Here is a 24,308-nt window from a genome sequence, read left to right as displayed (position 1 = left end):
CCATTTTGTAGAAGTACACCCACGAAAACAATCACACGCAACCCCCTCAGACTCACCCACACACTTCACTTCGCGCGCACACACACACACATACACACAAGATAAAAACAGATGCAGGTGTGGGGAGGCTAAGTGTGTTGGCCTGAGTACTCCCCTACTGAAATCCAAGGCCCCACAAAGGCCACCCCTTTTCCATTCACATTGTCTAGCAGACCCTGTCCAAGGTCAAGGGTACAGTTCCTCCGTTCAAGAGGTTCCTAACAACAGTTGAGGACTAAGGGCATGGCATTCAGGTCACGTCAACAAACCTTTAAGTTGTCAACGTGGAGAACTCTATTCTAGTGAGGGTGGAAATGGAAACACTGAAAATGTTAGTGAATAAAGACACACTTGGCCAAAATGAAACACCAGCAAGCCTGCAGGTCTTGTTAAATAGCCATTTTAGAAGACATGAAGGGTGTCAAATGATGGACACATTGACCTGAACCATAGGATGTGGTGAGTCTTTTCCAGAGGCATACCACTATGAGGGGACAGATACTGTGCATTGGCACATATCATTTCATAACAACAGCGGCACTGTATTACTATTAGAAGATGGCTTCCACAAAAGACAGCCATTTATGTTAACAGCACATTTACATGCCTAGCATTTAAGTGTTTTCACAACACAGACATTTTACGGGGCCGAAAAAAACGTTGCTAAGGGGCAACTACAAAGCTGTGGTTGTTAATTCAAGGTTTCGGGGGGTGGGGGGGTGGGGCGCAGTGAGTTTGAAAGGTGTGCAGATTTTATCCGAATGCGTCAGACGTGTGAAAACGGTCCCCACGGATTAATGAACTGTGAAAGCCGCCCGAGCAGAATGTGTTGGGCGTGTAAAAGCCGTTGTTGGTTCTAATGCGCTCGGCGTCTGGTCACAGTGGAATGGGGTGATATTAGATAATGCACAGGTGTTAAGTGAGACACAGGCCAGCCATTCAGCGCTGTCACCAAGTAGTGCGATCCCAATACAGTGAAGCTACTTTTGTGAGGGGCCATTGTGTGGGAAGCACAGTGTCTGACACAGAAGTGTGTGTGTGTGTGTGTGTGTCCGTACGTGTGTGTGTGTGTTTGTGTGTGTGTGTGTGTGTGTGCGTACGTACGTACATGTGCATCAGTGAGAGAGACCCACACACAATGACAAGCAAAGAAAGGGGAGAACAAGAACAGGCAGAGAAGTAGAGACAGAGAGAAGACAAGCGAACAAATGAAAGGAATAGTTCTGTATGGACGAGAGGCAGGAGTGAAACGGCAAAGCCATTTCGATGAACTGGTACCAGCTGTGATGAGGAGCAGCGGTGGTGGATGTCACAAACTATCACCATCACATAAGACTGCCGCTCTGGTATGTTAGTAATGAGATAAGCAGGAGAGCAGATAAAAAGAAAGGGAGGGAGAGAGAGAGAGAGAGAGAAAGAGAGAGAGAGAGAGAGAGAGAGAGAGAAAGAGGATGTGGATGTGGATAACACAAGATGTTCACTTTAAAGGCGCCCTTAACAGTTTTTTTGACCTTAAGATAACGTTTCCAAAATCATTTTGTCGGCACATAACCTCATGACCTTCTGTCATTGTCTGGGCGGCCCTCTGTAGACGATTACCGAAATAACAACTTTCTACAGTAGCTACGGGTAGGAAACTACCCCGCAACGCAAAGGAGCTGCTATGCCACAGGAATTCAGAGATCTTTTTCTGTAGAATGCTGTCAGTGTATTCCCTCTAAATTACATCGGAGTTATGTTCATAGGCCCCTTTGTTGCAAAAGACGCATCATTTTGCTACTTTGTTGCAAAAGAGACGTATATTTATTATTGCACTTCCCAACCAGAGGGGGAACCCGAGAGCAAATCTTGTTAAGGGTGCCTTTAAACTGCCATGATTAATGAGAACGCAGATGAGGCGGAAAAGATTCAATAAAGTGGAGCAAATTTGACATTAGACAACATTAGAGACACGCGTCCTATTGGGACACAGACATTTATGAGTTTTCATATCCGCTGCAGTTCGTAGCTGCCTCTGTTTGTCCAGAGCGCTGTACGGTAAGAGCATACTTCAATCTACCTCCAGATGGCTTCTGGGTGGAAAACTGGGGAGGGGTGAGAGGAGGGCTGAGAGAGGGAGAGAGAGAGAGAGAGAGAGAGACGGAGGGAGAGAGGGAGCGGGAGGCCCCGCTGATGCAATCCTGCCATCAGACGGAGAAACTACCCAGCTGGGCCAGAGTGCTGGGGAGGGGAAGAGAGGAGGAGGAGCTGGGAGAAGGGCGGGAGAGGCTGGGGGTGGAGTAGGATGGAGGTCTACGGGAACTAAACTTCGGCCAGAAGCTTTTAGCTTTGGGCGTAACAAACCAAATAATGTAGCGTTCACACACCAGACAAGAGCAAATGCTCTCTCTCTCTGTCTCTCTCTCTGTGTCTCTCTCTCTCTCTTTCTCACATGCACACACACACACACACACACACAAAATACATACACAATCTATTCTCTTTTGCACGCCACAGATGTCCACAGATGCCGCTGACACTCACACAGGGGTGTAGAGTGAATCATACATCTCTGTACACAACATTACTTGAGACAACTGTGTCTATACCACATCAAAAGCGCAAGACTACAGGGCAGACCACTTATCAGAAATCTCACAAATCCCAAGTCAAAAAGTCCCACATTTCAAACAGACTGTTCTCATCCTCAGCTGTACCAGAAGATTACAAACATCACAGAACATGTGTTCTCTACATCAGATACACTTAATGTTAAAGACAATGCTAATAGTTTCACAGAGGCTACACTGCCTCCACAACTCTGTTCACAGAGCTTCTGCTGCAAAAATTAGCTGCCTCTGCAATCAATGCAACTCTAGACACCAGACTACACCAGACATGATAGCAGCGCGTATATTCGAATTAATTAGACCAATTTTCTGAAACTATTTTACACTCTGCGAACAGCACGCTTCAGATGTGAATCCGGTGTAGCCTCTCAGTAAGACTCCTTCGCTCAACATTTATATTTGACTGAGTGACTTCATTATGTTCAGCTTACTGTGGCTTTCTGGCAAGAAGGGTTTTTGGTTTGTTGCATGGATGCCAGTCTCCCAGTTAATATATTCTTTCCTTTTCTAGTCACTCTTCTCTTGCTTGTTCACTGAAGCTAACACACAAGGATATGCCAAAACATACACACTCTAGAGAAAAGGGGAATGTCTATAGCTGAACGTAGTTCAGTACAGTTGTTTAGTTTGGTCCATTGCACCTCAGAACCCACAGACAGGGTGTGGAGCTGAGCAAACGTGGCAATAACGTGATGTGAAAACACACACACACACACACACACACACACACACACACAGACACACACACACACACACACACACACACACACACACACACACACACACACACACACACACACACACACACACACACAACAGACAGGCACCGGATGGATGCTGTCATTCCCCCTAAAATAGACACATGGGGCGGGTAATTTTGCTTGAGCAGGCCAAGCCGCTGGGTGATGATGTCACTGCACAAACAAACTGTTGCGCTTCAGCGACACGGCGACCGAGTGAGCCGACAGAGGCGACCTTACAGGCTCAGACCCTCAGAAGGGCAGCCGCTACCATCTGGCAGGGCCCTGATAACACACAGCCGCCCCCCTCCTCACCGGACAACAGATACCATTAAAAGAAATCTCTTAATTCACAGGGAATAATTAATAGCTTTGACCTTTAGCTGAGGACAAGGGGAAGCTGGTCACTCTCTCCACCCTCAGGTCTTACTGCTTGCCAAGACCCAATGGAGAGATATACTGCTCTCCAACCCCGGAGGGTGACTGATCTTGTCATTAGATGGGGCTACTTGATAACGGATCATGGGAAAGGGAATTGGCCTGTCTGCGGGCCATTTGTTTGAATGCTTTTTTTTACTAGGAATGTGTGCAGAATGATGCCAGATGTGAATGGGCACAGTGCTGGGCCTCTTGTTATGCTGAGCAGATGAGTGATTCAGTAACAGTGCCAGGAGCCAGTCTCAACACACAGCTGCCCCCATCTGGCCAGTCTGTGCCATTACGAGTGCTATGAAAAACAGTAGGTCTAATACAGTAATATTTCTCAATGCCCATTGCTGTTTACACTGCAGTAGTTGAATAATTGAATTATGTTGTCAAATAAAACTTTACAATTACCCCCCCCCCCCTCCCATCCCAGACTTAAAAAAATGTGTGAACACTATCCAAATACATCTCACCTCAATGATACACTCACTGCAAAGCGACAGTCAGATATGACACCAGTATAACCTGTAGAAGATGATATGTGTACACAGCACACATATCACCCATGGCGATAATATCTATATTATCTGTTTCAATCTTCATGCACTACTGCATGTAACAATGCATGGGTCAGTGATGCAGTCACTGCAAATAAATATGGAACCAGATAAGACAAACAGCTGACCTTAAAAAAATGAGTTAAAATTGATGTAGAGACATTTTCTCATAAGATACTGCTTCCTGTTCGGCACACCCATGGGTAGCACAGAAGAGGAAGTGATCATACCTCCCACCCGTATCTCTAAATTACTTGAATCCTCAGTTTCACTCTGACATTCTTTTTTCACAATCTCACAGACAGACAGACAGACAGACAGACAGACAGACACACACAGACACACACAGACACACACACACACACACACACACACACACACACACACACACACACAAACACATAAACAAACACACACACTTGGCTCTTAGTCACATTTAAAATCACTCTTTCTACTCCACGCTGCTCCCCTCTCCATTCTTCTTCTCTCTATCGCGCGCTTACCTTGCGATTCCCGGCCATCTTGCGCAGGAAGCTGAGTGTTCGGCCCAGGGGGCTCCCGGTCTTGTCCCCCCTCTCCTCCCTGAGCCCGTCTTGGCCCTCCGTTCTCCCCTCTCTCCCCCACAACACAGAACCCAGCTCACTGTCTGCATCCACACTGTACACACACACACAAACACAAACACACAAATATGCAATGTACATGAGCACAAATACAGATACACACATTTACCTTAGCCAGCAAGGTAAACGTATACCAGCTAGGTTTTTTATGGCCTCATAAGATCATAAACTTATGCTCCCATTCTCAAACAACTTCCCGTTCCATGTACTGTAATAACTTCATTTATAGCTGAAGAACTAAAGCAAGTTGAAATACATCTTTACCTATAACCCACCGAACCTATATTATTTTTCAGCCCCCTCTTATACGGCTGACTGATAATAACAAAAACTTAATTTGCACCACAGTTGCTAGAACAACACCTAATAATCTATAGTAAGTAAGTAGTACTTTATTACTTACTTACTAATAATCTAAAATATAAAAAACATTACAATCTTGCCATGCTTACGGTAATAGCAAGTCAGTGGCATATTACTTAGTAGTTGTCATACAAGGACGGTTTTAGGAGAGTAAAGTGGTGACTTACCTCTGTGTGGACCCCCCAAACGCCGATCGGAGAGTGGAGCCTGTGGGGAGAAAAGACAGACCAACACTGAGGCTGTGGTTTCCCTGAACGCGCACTCACGTCAGGCCCCCGTAAAAAAAAAGCTGAGAATGGCTTTCCCAACGCAGGCTATCAAGGCATCCTCTCAGTTCTTCTACCTCAAACTCAGTCAGGCCAGGGCAGAAGAGACTTCTCTTCTCACCGAATCATTCGTTTCAACGAGTGCAAATATCGTAAAATGAAACAAAGCGATATGAATAAAATGTGGGGGAAAAAAGGGGGAAAAAAAGAAAGCCAGACAGAAGAGAGATGAGAGAAAGAGCTCCAGAGCGCAGGCTGGCTCTCCTTTTCCCTGTTCTTTTGTGCGCTAACGACAGGCGCAGCCACGGAGAGAACAAACACAGGAAGAGCGCTTCCGCATAACTGCGCACACACCAAGAGCCGCACGCCAAGACACCCTCGCACACATCCTCAGATGTGTCACACACTCGGGCACACACCGAAATGTGGCCTGCTTTGACAAACACAACACCGCACTAACCCATGCTGTGAACTACATCTACCTTGAAACACACGCACATATACACATGCATGCACACACACACACACACACACACACACACACACACACACACACACATACATATGCACACATCCTTGCACACACATGCCTAATTCACCCTGACCAACATACACTGCACTGCACAAAAACCACAGATTCGTGGCGTGAAGATGCGCACTCACCTTGGAAACACACCAATACACAAAAACACACTGCTTTTTTGCACTTCTGGTTAGACGCAAACACCATTTGTTGTCTCTGCGTTTGCACAATCACAATAAAGTTGAATCTAACCTAATCTGGTAATCTAAACTAGCGTACATCTGCATGCAACAATCCTATTCACATAAATCGACATAGATATACACACTTCACCATGACAACAAACTTTGTTGTACACAGGACACTGAAGCAAGCACATGCACAAAGGCAGTGCTAGCTTGAATGAAGTGGAGTTGTTTGTCTCAACACATCCTAACCATAAGCCAAATTCCTCACAGCCAGATGTCCTCGTGTCCACAGGGTCCACAAATCAGCTTGTGACACATTTAATTCCAGCTTCCAACCACTAATGTCATTAAAAAAAGAGAGCGACTGCACCAAGATAGAGAAAGATGGAGAGAGTGGTGATGATACTAAAAGAAGGACCGTACATCTATAAACCCGTACGCAGATATAATGAACTCAGGATAACACTCTGCCTTGTGTGCTGCACAAAACAGACACACACACACACACACACATTTATGGACGCTTACATTAATACACACACAGAATACACAGATACACATGTACAGAGAATGCTACAGTATACAAAGAATTTCAACCCTTCACCCCCATGCAAAGGTCAGGTCTGACCAATCATTCATAAAACACATACACCAGCAAAGTGGTTGTGATTCCAGCGCTGTTTCTTTTGTCTCTGTTAGTCTGTTTTGGCTACAGGATTCCAGGGGGGCTGATCGATTGACATGTCATTTGGTGGAGGGGCGTAGCATGGGCCTAAGACGAGCCCACTAAATGTTGGAGCGGATCTGAATCACCAGGCAGTTCCACAAATTAGTCTTCGGTTTTGTTAAGATTGGGTGGTAGGCCTCTGAGTGCACCCTGAGTTCTCACTGTTATGCCTTCAATATTCTGCTGCTATACTGCTATGCTACTGCTAGTGGGATGCAGTGATTTTACCGTAAACTATTCATTTTAATAAGGATACAGTAAGTTCCTATGCACAGCCTTCTAGATGTCAGGTGCTTGTGATGTGCAGTTGTTAGTAAAATCCAAGAAAAGTGTCAAATCACCGCACACGCGCTTCACCATTGCTTGAACCTGATGAAGCAATGGCGAAACGCATTGTTCACTAAAATAAAATCAGAAAACTCGAGTCGACCAGAGTGCTGTGATTTGACACTTTTTTGGATTCTATTAATTTTAATGTTAATGTGATGTTCACTGGTGTCTTTGTAAGTCTGCTAAATACAATAAACTTAAACGTCAGCGTAAACATCAACATAGACATGTAACGGGTACCTGACACATGGTATTGAGGAGGCATCCGCTTGCTGGGAGACACACAGAGGGCAGGGGCCGAAGCACTGCAACTCTGCATCTGAGACGCCTGCTGCTGAAACACACACAACACCGCACCTATGAATAATTACAATACACACACATGCGCATACACACACACATACACACACACACACACACTATCTCTCTCACGTACACACACACACATCTGAGATGCCTGAAACACACACAACACAGCGGTAAAACTACAACACTACTTACAGCACTAAAATCTAAGATCTGATCCTGAAACTCACTAATCAATGCAAATATACCGTACCCATGTCTGTCTTAACACACACACAGTCATTTCCTGTGTTTTAGCTGTATTGTGTATAAGCCACAGGACAGTGTTTTATGCAAATTCAAATAAGCAAAACCATATTAATACCATATTAACTACAATTACAATAATCATCAAACTGAGAAGCATCATCTTGATTGAATACAAATCAATAACCTTGACTTGATCCAACAATTGTTATCCTATATTCACATTCTCAAGTATCACTACACCCATAGGACACTCTCTCAATCGCAAGCATGTAAAATGAACACAGTAAAATGAACTGCTACTTACAATCTATCACACTCTCACAACCCGCAACAACTTCTGTTCAGGGTGAGTGTTAAATTTAGCACCTGAGGTCTCACTGTCAGTTGCTGGAGATGTCAAACAGTCACTACAAATTGAATTGACGCACGCACATACACAACCTGAAAAGCTCACACCCTCACGAATGCAAATATTGCTCACACTTGACTGGAGTACGCCATTCAAATCTTATATGCTATCTACCTATGACTCTTTCCTTATCAGGAAACTCACTGGGGGCACACCTCCTACTCCCTACCACATTTGACCTTTAACCTTTATCTCACCTCCAATAGGGGGAAGATCTGTGGCTGCGAGCCTGCCTCCTCCTCAGTGAGGGACAGGAGAGACTCCGCCTGGGTGTAGTGGGTGATGGGGGCCCGGCGGGGGTCCCTCCTCCCCATGTCACGCCCCCCCAGAGCCCCAAACAACAGCCTCTCCATCTCCGCAGGGTCCAGGTTCTCCAGACTCAGGCTACGTCACGGGAGAGTACCGTAAGGAAAGAGGAAGAGATAAAGAGGAGGAGAGGAAGACAAGGAGAAGGACAGAATCAAAAGACATGATTGGAGAAGAAAAGATGCAAGAGAGGGGGGGGAAAGGTACAGTTAAACAGAGGAGCACTCACAGAGGATTGACAAGAAATTACAAACATGATGGATATAAATATGTGCCTTACCAACCTGGAACCTGTTTAACAAGATCTGGCCTAACCTTACTAGATGGTCCTTGACTCACCTGCAGTGATCACACTGACAACAACTGTTCGACGCTTGCGTAAAGGTAGGACCACTCCAAACACAACAATCAGCGTGATGGCTATAGCCAAAATCCCCAACGTCCCAATGGTCACAAGTGGCAGTAAAGCGAGGATAAACAAGAAGAAAAATCCCAGAGCGTATCCGCCGATCACAGCTAAAACCACCAGTATTGCGTACAAAACAACACATTTCAGAGTCAGTTCCATTGTGATAATTCAAGGCTGCACTTCTGGTCAAACACTGACAGCCCAAAAGACATCTCACTTCGGGAGATGCACAATGACAGCATAGACTGACTGCTGGGACATGGGATTGGCTAGAGAGAAGACAGTACAATGGTAGCACACAACCACCCATCACAATGAGTCTCAATGTTGCAACGACAGTGTGTGTAGATTCAGAGATGAGACACAATAGACACCCACATCTTCCCCTCTATCTCTCAGTAATACCCACAGACACACGAAGAAACCACAGAAAATGCCGGAGGTCTTGATTATGTCTTTTGCAGACACGAATGCTAACACACAAAAGTATCTTCTCTTTCTTATTGTTTAAGACAAAACACAGACACAACTCTGTTAACTCTGTTTTACTTTGATGTCATTCTCTCGCCATACTTCTATGACTTGATCTTGTCTTCATACACTCAAGCCAAACAACAAAGTTGACATGATAAGCAGATAAATAATTAAACATCAATAACACCATAGTAACATTTTAATAAAGCCACGAGTAAACTTTTAGCAGCCGGAACAATACATGATGACCCAGCAGCAGATTCCATTGCTGAAAATCAAACACCGAAACCAGAACTTGAGCATGTGCAATCGATGATAAAGGCTTAACTTGAACATACATTTCTCAAACCTGTACTTCACCCAAGCTCTCTGCACCAGCCCACAGTCTCTCCTTGTCTAGTGACACTGACACTGACAGGCAGCAAGCATGTCTTAGTCCCTCATAATTCACTCAGTCGACAGTCTGCCACTCAGAAAGAGAGTGAAAAAGTGAATGAGAGAGACCCACTCAACCCCCGAGAGGGGAACTGTGATACAGGAAGTAAGTGACGACTCTAGGTGACAGAGAGATAGAGAGGAAGAGCGAGAGAGAGATAGAGAGAGAGGGACTGAAAGAGAGCGAGAGAGTGAGAGCCAGATATATAGAGAGAACAAAAGTGATTAAACAATCAGGGAAAACAGAGGTCTTCCCAGGCCACCTAAAACAGCACTGATAAGAACAGAGGCATGGCAGCTCCGGTGATAAAGGGCTCTGACTGTTGCTGGGGCACACCACAGATAAAGCCCTATGAAAATACGCTCAGAGAGACAGAGAAAGAGAGAGGGACACAGGGAAACAGAGAGAGAGAGAGAGAGAGAACAAGCATGTGAGTTCAACACCATTCTCCCACAGCAGAGCAGGAGGATGCAAGCGTATGTATGCACTGTATAAATCTGCCACAGGAACCTGGTGACAAGCAAGGAAACATCTGAGGAGAATCAAACTGAGGAGACTAAAGGAGGCCTCAGAAGAATGGTATGGGCTCTTCCTATGTACCATGTACATGATGTTCTACAAAATCCTGTCTCTGAGACCATGACAAGAACTTGTAGAGCTAAAATATTGCTAAGAGTCAAAAGGAGACCTTTTTAGACCGCTGGTGAACTCTGTGGGTGGGTTGCACCAACGCAGTTTAACTTTTAAACTGGTTTAGCTAATCCAGGGTTAAAATTGAGATGTGCAACGTATCTAGAGTTAATTTAAACCCAATTGAACCTAGATTGACTCATTCTAGTTTAGGGTCAAACTAGGATGAATTTAAACCACATTGGCGCAACCCACCCTGTGTCGTTAAAATGATGTGTTAACATGGCTATTAACCAGACTGATCGACAAACTGTTGTGAATGATAATTACTTCATCTCAGTGTTTGATCTAAGCAAGCTATATAAAAACCCTTGAGACAATTTTAATTGCTTTGACACTATGTAAATAAAACTGAATATAAAATACTGTGGCGCAATCAGGATCTCACTGTCAAAGTCACAAATACTCTTAATCCCTGAGTAAATAGAACCATCAGTTCTTTTCAGTTTTGCTATCACTATTCCTCTTTTATAATTAGCTTTCAGTCACACGGTTCTCTATAGTCTGCCAGAAACCTACATTCAAAAAGTGCACACCCTGAAGTAACTAGATCACTGACTCAGTGTGGCTAATGACACCTACCTGGCACGACTTAAAGGTAAGGTCCGATTCTAAAGGTGATGACACATGGGCCAACTTTTTGAGCAATGTTGCTGAACAACCACACGACCGGTTCCATTTATTCTGATTGGATGACCATGCTGATTTGCTCACAGATGATTAAAGTTCTCTAGAAAATTGTTGCCTAATATCAATGGGAATATGCCGGAGTCACACTAACAAGGAACATTGCCCAGCAACATTGCTCATAAAGTTACACACAATACATTGATGGTCAAGTTCAGTAAACTGCCCCTCACAGTCCTCTAGACGTCTATTCTGTGTGTGTGTGTGTGTGTGTGTGTGTGTGTGTGTTCAAATAATTCTGGTGTCTAGACATACCCCCGGTTCTGTCAATGGGCACTGAGCCACACACTGTTAGCTGTTAGCCACACCAGACCATCAACATATTTTTTCAGCAACACAGAATTTGACTGTCCACTGAGCCAAAATATCACAAAACAAATGATAAATCCAAAACCAGATCAGTCGAGAACTAATGCTTGAGTAGCCTCCAGGTCCTTGCTTCCCACCGTGATGTCCCACTTCTAACTCCTGCCGTGTAATTTACCTGCGCTGATCCCAGGGCATATTTGCCAGCAGCACGGCTCCAGGTTGCCAACTATGTCTGCGTAGGGTGTCCATCTGCCCCGGCGACAACGTCGGGGGCCTCCTGAGTTTCACCCCATCATCGGGAGGAGGAGGAGGAGATGGGCACGGAGAGCAGGGTGGAGGGGCTGGGCAGGGAACGCAGCGACCCACTGGCATAGGGGACCCTGGGATACGAAGGGAGCTGGGAGGTGTGGTGATCATCTGTGGAGAAATAATGGCAGGTTTTTTTTAGGAGAAAATGTTAACAAATAAAATCATGGTGCACTGGCATTAGCCTACAATTAGATTAGTCTTCTTGGTCATTTTCGTCATATGCCTTGTCTGTACTCTATTGCATGCTTTATCGTGTGAGTTACCTTAAATTATGGATATTACATCAAAATAGTTTAACACGACTACACAGTGTGTGGATGGTAGGCCTAGCCTAGCATCAATGTGTCCATGGAAACTTGCTTTCAAAAGATTTATTTCAGTGCTCCATCGGAAGTGAGCCTGAACCTGAAACTGTAATCTGACAGCCTACATTAAAGGTCGTTTACAGTAGTTAATATCAAGGTATTTGTGTCAGTGCAAACAAAGACATTCTTAAAGAAGTAGTCACTTGCAGACAGCGATAAAATCTCTTCTGGCTATCAACAATCATTCACTCCAAAGAAAAGTCACCATGTGCATCAGAGTTGAATCGTTCTCAGGTCCCATTGGATGTTGCGCTGGTCACTCCCCCTAGTGGCAGGAAGTCATCGCCACCATTTCTTTGGAAGGGTCTTGCAGAGTTTCCTGATAAAGACAAAAGACCTGTTTCTTATCTCAGCCACAGGATGCGTTTTTGGATTACACAGGCATTCATTATTCTCTGTATAAGCTTCCTTGTTCAGCTTGACAGATTTTGTTTAATAAATGGCTGCTATTCAGGTGGGTTCTGTGACAATGAACAGAGGTTACAATTCATCCAAATGTCTTCCCCAGAAAAAAAAAACAGACATAAGAATAGCCTCTAGCTACAGTATGACTGTGTACAAGAAAAAAGGGTAGAGGCACCTAGAGACATAAATAGTGGAGACACACACACAGCGAAAGGCGGCGAAGAAATGAGGAAAGAGGGGGGAGAAATAAAATATCTCACAGACCATGAGATAAAGAACCACACTCCAAACCAGAGTACTCTGTAGCGAGCGCCCCACACCCGGCTGTACCCAGCACTATATGTTACGCCGCCTGTGAGAGGCCCATTAGGATTGGGAGGACTCAGATAAGGTAGACAGTTCATCCAGCTCCGGGTGGCACCAGCAACCAGAGAGAGGCCCTGCACTGACAGCAGGCACATGGTCTCCATCACAGAGAGCGCAGGGAGATGGAGTGAGAGAGAGTGTGAGAGAGAGAGAGAGAGTGAGAGAGAGTGAGAGAGGAGTGGAAACACCTACAGTACATGGACGAAGAATTCTCCTCCTGTGTGTGTACATGGACATGGCATGCACGTGTGCATGGGGCGTATGAGATGCATGTCAGTGGGTGGGTCTGCACGTGTGTACGTGTGTGTGTGTGTGTGTGTGGAAGGGGGATTTATGTTGGGAGTGCATGCCACCTGAATGTCTGTTTGTGTGTGTGTGTGTGTGTGTGTGTGTGTCTCTCTCTCTCTGTGTGTGCATCTGTTTGTGTGTGTGTGTGTGTGTGTGTGTGTGTGTGTGTGTGTGTGTGTGTGTGTGTGTGTGTGTGTGTGTGTGTGTGTGCGCGTGCGTGTGTGCGTGCGTGTGCGTGCGTGCGTGCGTGCGTGCGTGCGTGCGTGCGTGCGTGCGTGCGTGCGTGCGTGCGTGCGTGCATGTGTGTGTGTGAGGGGTGTAACTAGATGAGAACTGGGTGTGTATATGTACGTAGACACTAAGAAAACAATACCAAAGCGAAGAAAGAGGGGAGGAAAGCAATGAATAGATAAAGAAAATAACTAAAGAAATGTATGTGTGACAATCTTCAAGGTGGATCTGGTCACAGATAAATGCTAAAATATACATGTGGCATGTGGATCATGTGCGTGATGGTATCATCAGACCACTTCAGAATCCTCTCAGTGGTGCAAGTTCAGGATATCACTTTGCATCTCACTTTGCGCAATCAACCATATGGCATCCCTCTATTCATTTATTTACATAATACTCACTTTCCCCTCCTCAGTGGAGATATCTTCCTTTCACAGCACTTAGGGACAAGGTTTACATTCCTTGCCATAAACTTTTTTATTCAATGCTCAAAGAAGGGGATTAGACACTGGTTATTCAGGGTAGAAAGGTAAACAAAGCGTTTGTGCGCAAGCTGGAAACTGGGTGTTGGACACTAAGTAAGTACTATAGCAAACAACTAATTTCTTGAGGGCAGGCTTAAATTTAGACAAGGCCAGAAGCATGAATTGTCCCTCCCTCCTCCCCCGCATCTTCACTCTGGGGTCACAGGCAACAAACCAGAAAGGAATGTAAACAACATGAGACATCAGACAAACAGGTAAGGCCGAAGCATGGGCTAATGCATGATGACCTCACTCCCTACCGTGTCACTTCTCCGAAATGTGAATTATCAACTATGGCCTAGCCTAGGCCTGCTTATTTACTTACAATGGTATTCCATCCTTACAGACAATGCCAGGATGACAGGGTGGCAATGTAGGCTAAACTATCCCAGCAAACAAACTAGCATTCCAGGCTTTCTTATCATTATGGCTCTTGCAGACAGTTCCAAACAAGTAAGTGTTTAGGGTAATACCCGTGTAGACCATTAACTGACATAATCCAAACAGTTAGATCTACAATTGACGTCGTAGCAAAACATTAAATGTTTGTCATTCAAATACATGTGTGATATTTCTCGGTGCTAGGCTACTGAAAGAATTCTTCAACTTCAAAGAAAAAAAAATGTGAGAAAGGTCGCCAAGGCTGTGTTAGGGTTTGGGTGTATTTGTTAAGTCATTAGACATCAATCGCTCTTATCTTCATTGGTCTTGCTCTTATAGCTCTTTCCAGACATGTTAGTGTCAATATCAGCAGGTTTCGATAATTAACCTACCCATAAACTATTGTAAACTATTAACTAACACATTACAACACTTTGTGACATATCCTAATAGTCTACCCATATCAGTTGTTAGTCACTGAAATGCATGTGTCATTAGGTGGGATAGCCTAGGCAAGTAATTCTGTAGATGTGAAAAGGGACGAACACAGTGTTAGGGATCAGGAGCCATATAATGTCATTAAAAAGGACCCTATAAACTTCATTGGTAGCTAAATATTTGTACGGTTTCCTACTGGATCAAGTGACTCAAGTCAAGATATCAATCGCTCTAACAAAATACAACAACTCACCTGTTCTGTGGTATTGTTCCTGGATGCTGCCAAAAGCCACTGGCAAAATGTAACACAGTCCACTGCGTCTTAGTCCAAACACTTCAGAATTAAAAGGGTCGTTTAGTCAAAACAGGGCGCATCCGGGTATTCCAATTAAAGTGAGTAGGCTACCTTCACTCGTGAAGTTCGGACCTGAAACCGTTCCTCAGGTGAGTCGTGTGTCATTTGAGCTGGTCGCGAAAACCAGTTCAGTGTAGTCTAGTGTGTGTGTGTGTGTGTGTGTGTGTGTGTGTGTGTGTGTGTGTGTGTGTGAAAGCTATACAACCACTCCCACAACTTACTTGTTCAAGTATCTTACCTGACCGCCTCTCTACCATATCCTGTTTCCTAAGTTTCGTTACAATGTCTGTAGGCTACCGGTGGATAATTGACTCGCTTGCTTGTCTGTGAGTGTGTGCCTGTGTGAGGCGCGCGCCGAAGTGCTCGCGTCAATGCCAATTATAGCCTACATAGGCTATACTTTCTGATGTTTGACAGCCAGCGACAACGTTCAAGTATCACACACATAGCTCTTTGACAGGTTAATTTTTTAATTATGAGATCATACTCACATTCAGCCTATCAAAGACCCCTTTTTTTGTGCTTGGTTGCGTCTGTTGTGAATCGCTCTATGGCAACGGCCTTCCTCCCGCGACTGAACAGATCTGATGACTGACCGCCTTTGGCGACCGAGAGAGGTCCGAGGCGGGTCGTCTGCTAGAGCACTCGCATGGGCAGCGTTAGGAATTTAGAGAGTGAGAGAGCTTTATTATTTCCCTTGCCTCCCTCTCTCGCTCAAAGAATGCTGACTCCTTGGATACTTGGATGCCCTCGCTTGCCATGCCATTCCAAACCACCATGTCACACCTCTATCTCTCCTCCCTCGGAGAAACTTGTGCCAGCTGTCCTTGTGCGAGTTCAGTCAACATCTAGCCTCTCTGAAACCTACTTTTCCACTAGAGAACATATTCATTGAAACATGTAAACCCATTGACAAAGCTCCAGGAGGCTACACATAATCTAAATCTGGAAAATTAATGTAGGCTATTAGAGATTCTGTGTGTTTGTCTCGCTTCCATACAGTGGGAACAACTGAGAAACACACAGCTCCAGATTTTGATGCTGGAAAAACACATTTATTCAGTAAAGGTAACTTAAACAACACACCAATACAAATATAAAATGCTAAAAATGTCTTCAAAACACATCACTTCACACATTGAAACTATTCAAATGTTTGTTGTTTGTTTTAATTATAATAAAAACATCTCACAAAGAAGGGTTATTTTTCCAAACAAAATTTGAAATGACAAGATACAGCTTAATAAGTACTTTCATTTAGGCCCTTGTAAAGCAGTCATATTTGTTGCAAGGGGCAAACATGCTGCATTGTATAAAAAACCTCTCTGAACTCTCAACTTTGGTTTGATGCATTAGGCTGTCATTTAACCGAGGTAGAGAGTATGAGAAAAAACAAAAACTATGTAAACAGCTTTCACTTAAAAGCCCATGCTGTTGCCAAGGGCGTGCTTCTCCGCTTGTACAAAATACATTTATCAAGAGGAATAACTTCAAGTAACTCCTAAAATAGTTTGCACAGTCTCTGTGTGTGTGTGTGTGTCTGTGTGTGTTAAAGAGAGAAAGAGAGAGAGAGAAAGAGATAGAAAGAGAGAGATAGAAACAGTGAGCGGCAGAACAAGAGCCTGCAAACTATCAGAAATACTGCTATGGTTGATTTACAGAGTGAAATTCCTCAACCCAATAACTTATCTCTCTGTGCTCCAAAATACAGTGCAGAAATTAGAAGCACAACAATGGAACCTCCTTCTTATCTCACAACTGAACTCAACATTTACACGGTTACCATAACTTCAGTGTGAACGAGAGTGCTATGCTCTATTGAAAAACAGAATTATCACTGTCAAAATGTAGCCTGTGAACTTGCCGCAGTGAACACAGATATCCCATCCAGACATCTAGTCTCTGTTAGACAAGGTTAGTCTATAAGATCATGTGGCTCCCTCAAGTGGCCATCCTTAGGAGTTGCTGCTCAGCCGACGTCGGATTAGCGATGCTGGCTTGGTCTCTGTATCCTCCTGGTCGCTCTCACACCCCCTCTGTTTCGGGAGAGAGAAGTAGGCGTAAAACTCTGTAGGCCGTTTGTTCTCTTTGACTTCTGGATTGTTTGTGGCTGTCTTTTACTTATTTCAGCACATAAATAGTTTGCTATATTTTTTCAAACTGACAATATCAATGGAAGAATAACATAATATCAAATAATAACGTAATTGTGTATTATTACACTACAATAGCCGACTCTATGAAACTCCTTTAGCAATGGTTCTCAAACCATGGTAATAATGGTGGTAGGCCTATTAAGTAGGCTGGGTGAACCCTGCCTGACCTGCCAGCGATTTCGCCTGCACCTGCACTTCTATCTCCCCTGCTTCCTGTCCACAACTTTTGGTTCCAATGACAAACTAGCTTATCCAACAGCACCGGATCATTGGTCTGATTGGTTGAAGGACTATCCAAGTGTACGGAGTCGTTTGAACTATGCCCACTGATCACGTCTCTTAGTAGAAAGGCAGTAGAAACAAAGTACAGACTCCCCATACTAATGTTCAATCTTAAAAGATTGCGCTTAGTATGGTGATAGCCAGACTACCTAATAGGTGTTCCGCATGACGAAAAGTTTGAGAGTCACTCTAGAGCCTCGCATCTCTAGAGTGCTAATGGCCGTGGGAATGTCCTGGGACTACATGCTCCATTGGTTTTGTAGCCAGTCCGATGTTCGATGAAATTACTCTATGCGCCTGGGTCAGCCCAAGAAACAATCAATCGTATCTAAATATAAATATTAATCAGAAAATGTCATGGCTAGGGTCCGCTGTGGAATTGTTTAGATCTAGTATAAAGCTGTGGTCATGCTGTTCCCAGTTGGCTTCTTCAGCCCTTCTCCGAGCTAAACTAAACAGTAAACTTCACGAAGCATCACACAGTAGTTCAGGCAGCCTTGAACTGGTTTTCTTACCAACTCTTCATCAGCTTTAGCACTTGACTTGCACAGTAACTGCAAGCGGCAAAGTCTATTGCAAGCCCACACCATGTTATATGACATCTGTGGAGAAAGAACACAGTTAGAGATTCCGAACCACAGCAAAACCGGATTTTAATCCTGCCAAGATCATGAAAACTGGATTAACATTAAAACAGGGATTGAACCCATCTAAGATGCCAAAAATGTATAGTGTAATCTCTGCAATAGATACCATTAGAATGTCATAGTATAGGAATAATACATGGCGCAGCAAAGAGCTCTTGTGCAATACCATATTTGCCCAGCAGATGTCAGGCTTATCTCACTGTCATCTCACAGGGAGACACCTTACGACACCCAAGCAAGTGGAAACTCACCTTCCATTTCCGCCTAGCGTTGAATTTCTTGAAATTTTTCATGTTGATAGAGGAACGACTCCTATTGGCTGCCTGCTTCCTTGTCAGAGGCTGAGAGGAAGGAAGTATATATATATTTTCAGTCCCAGTCATAGTAATAAACAATAACTAGCGCGAGTTCTAACACGCAAGTGAAGATAAAAGTTCTAGCTTCTCTCTCTACAGCGACCGAGACATATCCTCACCTTGATCCAGGGGTGGAGTAGACATTCATCTGAGGTCATTCTCTCACTGTGGAAATATGTGCATACATTAAACACACTTATTGTTATGCAGAAGTCACCATGAAAAGCTCTACATTGTTATTTTTGCGGTCAAGAACGTTTCGGCTACCATACTGATGGGGAACTGATCGGGAAGTTTGAGCTCTGAGTATTCTGACTCTTTGTATTGGGAATTTGTACTATAAGTTGCATTTATCAGGGCCTGGAATATTGAACTCATAGTATGAAAGGGTATCTAGATGGCATCTAAACTACTATCAATTAACATGTAAACTTAAATGTGTAAGTACTATATACCTACACCTATATATATATAACCCCTATAAATGTATGTCTATAGAAAAACTCATATGTGTCGACCTCTAGTAGGTAGCATTCATGTACTGTAGGACACCTCCACACTAATACACAATCAATAAATGTTTGTCTGAAATGGCCTGTGCAGATGACACTATTTCAGCTCAATTTTGCCAAGATTTTGTCATTGCCAACAAATTTCCAGTCTTGTGCCTGAATACGAAGGGTTGGGGATGCCGCCGAAGGAGGAATACGTCTTGTAATGTGACATATTCTACGACCAGCAATGTTCCACGACTCCATGACCAAAAGTGTAGCACAGCATGTCAGACTTTTTTGGGATTCTCCATGACTGCCGTGCTGACACTAATACTATGGTGATGTGTACTATAGTCTACATGATCTCATAATGTGGCCAATCATAGACATATATACATGTATATATATCTATGTGGCCAATCTCCCGACCAAGACGCGGGAAGAGTTCGTGGTTCTCTGATCGCATAGTCCAAAGTGGTCAATTGTAATAGACATTGATTGATTGTGGAAGACAAAAACTAATCTGCTCAGGCCATAAAAGACGACAAGGGCAGGTCCACAGAGGGTACAAATGAAGATACCTTGGGTCCCTGACCAGCAGCTTCTCTATAAACTCTTTGGCCATGGCACTAGTCTCACTGAAGTACTGTTCTTCAAACTCATAGTTCATCGCCACTATGTTTCTTAGTGTCTCCTCGTCAGTATCCCCTTGGAAAGGCGACATGCCACTCAGTCTGTGGAAAAAAAATAACACAAGAGTTGGTAGAGCTGCACAAGTGTATGTTCATATGAACTTCAATGAGTGGCCATGTGGCAGCTCAAGTGTGTGGACACTCACAAAATGTATGTTACCACTCCAAGGCTCCTGAAAAATAAAAACAAACATTTTGAATTACGAAACATTTCACCGGTTTACATTTCATGCTCAAGATAAGGATATGGCGAACGGCTCTAATGACACCTTTATACTTCCCATTTCACAGTTTTTTTAAGTCTAGGGTATCCCTGCGGTTAGTGCAGAGCTCAAGCGAGCTCCAGAGTAATATGAGAAGTGTGTAGTAGGGGGAGGAGGGAGTTAGACAATAGAGAGGTGCGGGGGTTGTTTCTATAGTGTGTTTTGTACGCGGCCTCAGAACCTTACCACATATCCGCTGCTGTGCTCAAGGGCTCAAAGTTGATCACCTCGGGTCCTGTGAGAGGAAGTGAAGACACACACAGTTCCTCCAAATCACTTATATAGCAAGACCGACCCAAAGCAGAAGCCAGGACAGAGGTCAGCCGAGAGCTGGATTTTTTCACGCAACTTTTCAGTCAGACAGAGTGAAATATATGTACAGTTGTCATACCTATTCGTTACCTCTCTGTGTGTGTGTGTGTGTGTGTGTATGTGTGTGTGTGTGTGTGTGTCTCTCTCTCTCTCTCTGTGTGTGTGTGTGTGTGTGTGTGTGTGAGAGAGAGAGAGAGAGAGTGGGAGGGGGTGGGAGGGGGGTTGTGGCAGACATCTGGGTCCACACCAATCTCAATTAAAAATGTTGAAATAAGTAAAAATACTGATATTCAGTAGGGCGTTGCTGAGGTCAGAGTTGTAACTAGCCATTGTGGGAGTTCATATCTGCCCGGTATTGCAGCCGCATTGTGATGGGAATCTTTATATCAATGTTAGTGCTGTATCATGGGAGTGTTTACATATCTTATCATGTTTGGACAGCAATAGAACGCTACGCGCCTGTCCGCACTAACCTCTCTCTAGACCTAGACCACATCCTGCTCAGAGCTAGGCCACATACATCTCTATGGCAACCTGCAATGGTGTTACATTACATACTAAGGGCCGGGAGTGTCTCAACACAAAGTGTGTGTCCACATATGCATACGCAAAAATGCAGACACGTGTATCTGGCCAAAGCCAACTGAGTGTACATATTTTCTGTTACGCTCCCCCACAGAATAAGCCACACATACCAAAGGCATCCTACTCTTTCAAGCCCAGAACACACACATACACACACACACACAGACACACACACACACACACACACACACACACACACACACACACACACACAGACACACACACACACACACACACACACACACACACACACACACACACACACACACACACACACACACACACAGACACACAGACAGACAGACACAGAGACAGACAGACAGAAAGAGAGAGAAGCGATACCTGCTCTTTGCTCTATATAATTACCTATATATTGTGGGGTTCCACATAGGCTCTTGTACACCTCCCCTGGGGTGAACCGATGGGCAAGGCCAAAATCTATGATCTTGATGTGAGGGTGTTCCTGCTCCTTCTCCAAAAGCATGATGTTCTCTGGCTACATACACAGCATGCACAAAAAGAATAGAACAGTGCAAAGTTTTGAGACAGTCTAATACTGACAAGCAGTATTACAACATGCAACTCCACTGGCATTTATGTGAAGTTGAACATCTGATGCATATCAAGGACCCCTCTAGGGGCTAAATAGTGACAAAAAAAGAAATTATTTTGTTTACAGAGATGTAATATGAATCACACCATCTTACAACAGACATGTTGCAAATAATAGAAACCATTTGGGGTGGAGATGGTGATAACTGCAGGGCTCAGTTGTGCTCAGTAATGTGACACAGATGTCTTTAAATTTCTGAAGGCATGTTTTGAATGTTAGCAATGGTATTACTTCACACTCTCAACAATATGATACTGTGACAGTTACACCAGTGACAGACACAGTCAGGGTGATCCTACAATATACTCTCCAATTTGCAACAAAAGCAGGAGGCATACCACAAAAACAAGACCTTTGATGTTGAATATTTCTTAAAATGCTTCTTCTTGGCTCGAAATAAAAACGAAACATCTCGAATGGTTTTCATACGTGATTCTGTCTAAGTTTCCGATCACTACAGAAAACAAACCAAAGTTTCACATCCTCTCACCTTGAGGTCAAAATGGGCAATGTGTTTACTGTGCATGAACCCAACACCTTTTAGAATCTGCTTCATAAACTCGATCGCCTCGTTCTCGGAAAGGTTCTCCTTCTCAGCGATGAAATCAAACAGCTCGCCTCCGTTGATCCTGCACAGGGGGGATGAGAGAAGCCAGGCAGACAAGCATGAAGAAACACAAAGACCAGAGGTCAACAGGGGAGGGACAGGAGAGATTAAAAGAGAGAGAGACAGATAGAGAGGGGGAGAGGGGGAGAGAGAGAGAGAGAGAGAGATAAAAAAAAAAAGGTCTGTGAGAAAGAAAAACGAGTGGCTTAGTGTCAAGTACACTATGTCCCAGCATTACATGGGGGAGGAATTGCATTTCAGAAGGCATGACGGCTGATATGTCATAAACTGCACTGTATCTGCACTGAGAGAAACGATGGGACCGTTTCAAGGATTTGTGTCTCACAGTTATTTTCGATCTCTGGTTTTAGATTATTTACCGCAACTTTTCCAGTGTGCTGTTTGCTAGTTCTCAGCAGCTGTATGTAGTTTAGCGGACATTACAGGAGGAGAGAAGGGAAAAAGAGCAGAAAACACAGAGGGCAGTAAATTACACTAGAGGAAAGACAGCAAGACATGGATAATACTTTAGAGGAGATTTTTCAAACAAATGATTAGTTATCCAATGTGTTTAGGTTTATAACATGTACTGATGATTTCTTTTAAAGCAGCTTAAATAGATGGCTTAAATAATAAAGTATACATACACTAGTTTTTAAAGCTTTATACACGACAGATGACAAATCTTTCCTACTATTTCGAGACCACATGAGAAATGTAATGGCATTAAAGATGAGTATCTCAAAAGAGAAACATTTACATTCTATGATGTCATGTTATTAAATAAAACACCAAGGTGCACTTTGAGCAAGAGACCAAGATGACAACAAAAAGAGGGTTTTTAAAAACTCAGACCTCAGACTAGAAGGAGGAGTCCAAAACAAGTCTTGTCTGGGGTAGTATGTTTAGATAAATAAAACCTAATAGTTATTCACCAGAACATTTTTTAAGTAGCAGAACGAGAGACCAAGAATATGAGTGAACTGAAGCCACTCTTCGGATTCATTTAATTCAATCTTTGAACGTTTAACACACATACCCGTACATCCAGACGAGGCAGACAAAAGAGATGTTCAGACAATGGGAGACTGTGGCCAAGCCCTGGGCTTCTAAATAGTCCGCCTGCCTCTCTCTCTGGTTACATAGCTTGTGTGTATCACCCCTGCCGACCACAGCAGATGTTCCCTAGTGGAAAAAGGCACCACCATCCATGCTGTTTACCGGCCAACACTGTGTGACTCACAGACAATACTATTGGCCACATAATCCCCTCAATCAACCTCGGTGCTAATCTAATAGTTCAGGTCAGATGGTGAGTGGCCTTGGTCCCTATAAATATAGAGGTGCAGAATGCAGTACTGCAGACAGACGACATATGATTCCCTATTGACTGACCAGTCAGCGCAGCATGTGACTCTTTTATATACACACAAACACAAACACACACACACACACAGACACTACACTACACTGGTCACTTACACTTGATGTGTAACGCAAAGCACAACTCTGAAACATACATGCATATACAGTATATTCATGCATACAGACAGATAGACAAACACAATAAACACGTGTTGACCATCCCATATCTGTTGAGTCTGTTGTTGACCCATCTCACTCACAGTTCCATGATGAGCACCACCTCGGCCTTGCTCTCGAACCAGTCAGCGCAGCATGTGACAACTCTTTTATATACACACAAACACACACACACACACACACACACACACACACACACACACACACACACACACACACACACACACACACAAACACAGACACTACACTACACTGGTCACTTGCACTTGATGTGTAACGCAAAGCACAACTCTGAAACATACATGCATATACAGTATATTCATGCATACAGACAGATAGACAAACACAATAAACACGTGTTGACCATCCCATATCTGTTGAGTCTGTTGTTGACCCATCTCACTCACAGTTCCATGATGAGCACCACC

General features: G+C 43.9%; 2 protein-coding genes across 6 annotated transcripts in view; both read right to left on the bottom strand.

The window, feature by feature from the left end:
• The window catches only part of arhgef2 (rho/rac guanine nucleotide exchange factor (GEF) 2), a 56,952-nt gene extending 41,559 nt beyond the window's left edge, over window positions 1–15,393 (bottom strand). Inside the window, exons 1-7 of one of the 3 annotated variants that reach the window (XM_062538456.1) lie at window positions 15,230–15,393; window positions 12,546–12,659; window positions 11,842–12,083; window positions 8,553–8,739; window positions 7,632–7,725; window positions 5,525–5,564; window positions 4,875–5,028 (exon numbers count right to left, since the gene is read on the bottom strand). In XM_062538456.1, the coding sequence (XP_062394440.1) occupies window positions 4,875–5,028; window positions 5,525–5,564; window positions 7,632–7,725; window positions 8,553–8,739; window positions 11,842–12,083; window positions 12,546–12,581 (753 nt within the window). In that variant the 5' untranslated portion in view covers window positions 12,582–12,659; window positions 15,230–15,393. Of the gene's footprint in view, window positions 1–4,874; window positions 5,029–5,524; window positions 5,565–7,631; window positions 7,726–8,552; window positions 8,740–9,882; window positions 10,006–11,841; window positions 12,084–12,545; window positions 12,660–15,229 lie in introns of those variants that run through there. The other 2 variants (XM_062538457.1, XM_062538454.1) reach the window with 2 other exon arrangements.
• A 1,085-nt stretch (window positions 15,394–16,478) lies between these two features.
• Window positions 16,479–24,308, bottom strand: part of LOC134082617 (death-associated protein kinase 2-like) — a 15,857-nt gene continuing 8,027 nt past the window's right edge. For all 3 annotated transcript variants that reach the window (XM_062538452.1, XM_062538451.1, XM_062538453.1), the window contains 9 exons: window positions 22,222–22,360; window positions 21,485–21,614; window positions 20,408–20,456; window positions 20,105–20,131; window positions 19,848–20,000; window positions 18,892–18,937; window positions 18,668–18,757; window positions 18,285–18,371; window positions 16,479–17,367 (listed from right to left, as the gene is read on the bottom strand). In XM_062538452.1, coding sequence (XP_062394436.1) covers window positions 17,287–17,367; window positions 18,285–18,371; window positions 18,668–18,757; window positions 18,892–18,937; window positions 19,848–20,000; window positions 20,105–20,131; window positions 20,408–20,456; window positions 21,485–21,614; window positions 22,222–22,360 — 802 coding nt within the window. In that variant the 3' untranslated portion in view covers window positions 16,479–17,286. The remainder of the gene's footprint in view (window positions 17,368–18,284; window positions 18,372–18,667; window positions 18,758–18,891; window positions 18,938–19,847; window positions 20,001–20,104; window positions 20,132–20,407; window positions 20,457–21,484; window positions 21,615–22,221; window positions 22,361–24,308) is intronic.

The sequence above is a fragment of the Sardina pilchardus genome, chromosome 6, assembly GCF_963854185.1.
Source record: "Sardina pilchardus chromosome 6, fSarPil1.1, whole genome shotgun sequence".
Classification (NCBI taxonomy): Eukaryota; Metazoa; Chordata; class Actinopteri; order Clupeiformes; family Clupeidae; genus Sardina; species Sardina pilchardus.
The sequence above is the reverse complement of the archived record's forward strand: the minus strand, read 5'-3'. Positions and strand labels throughout refer to the sequence as shown.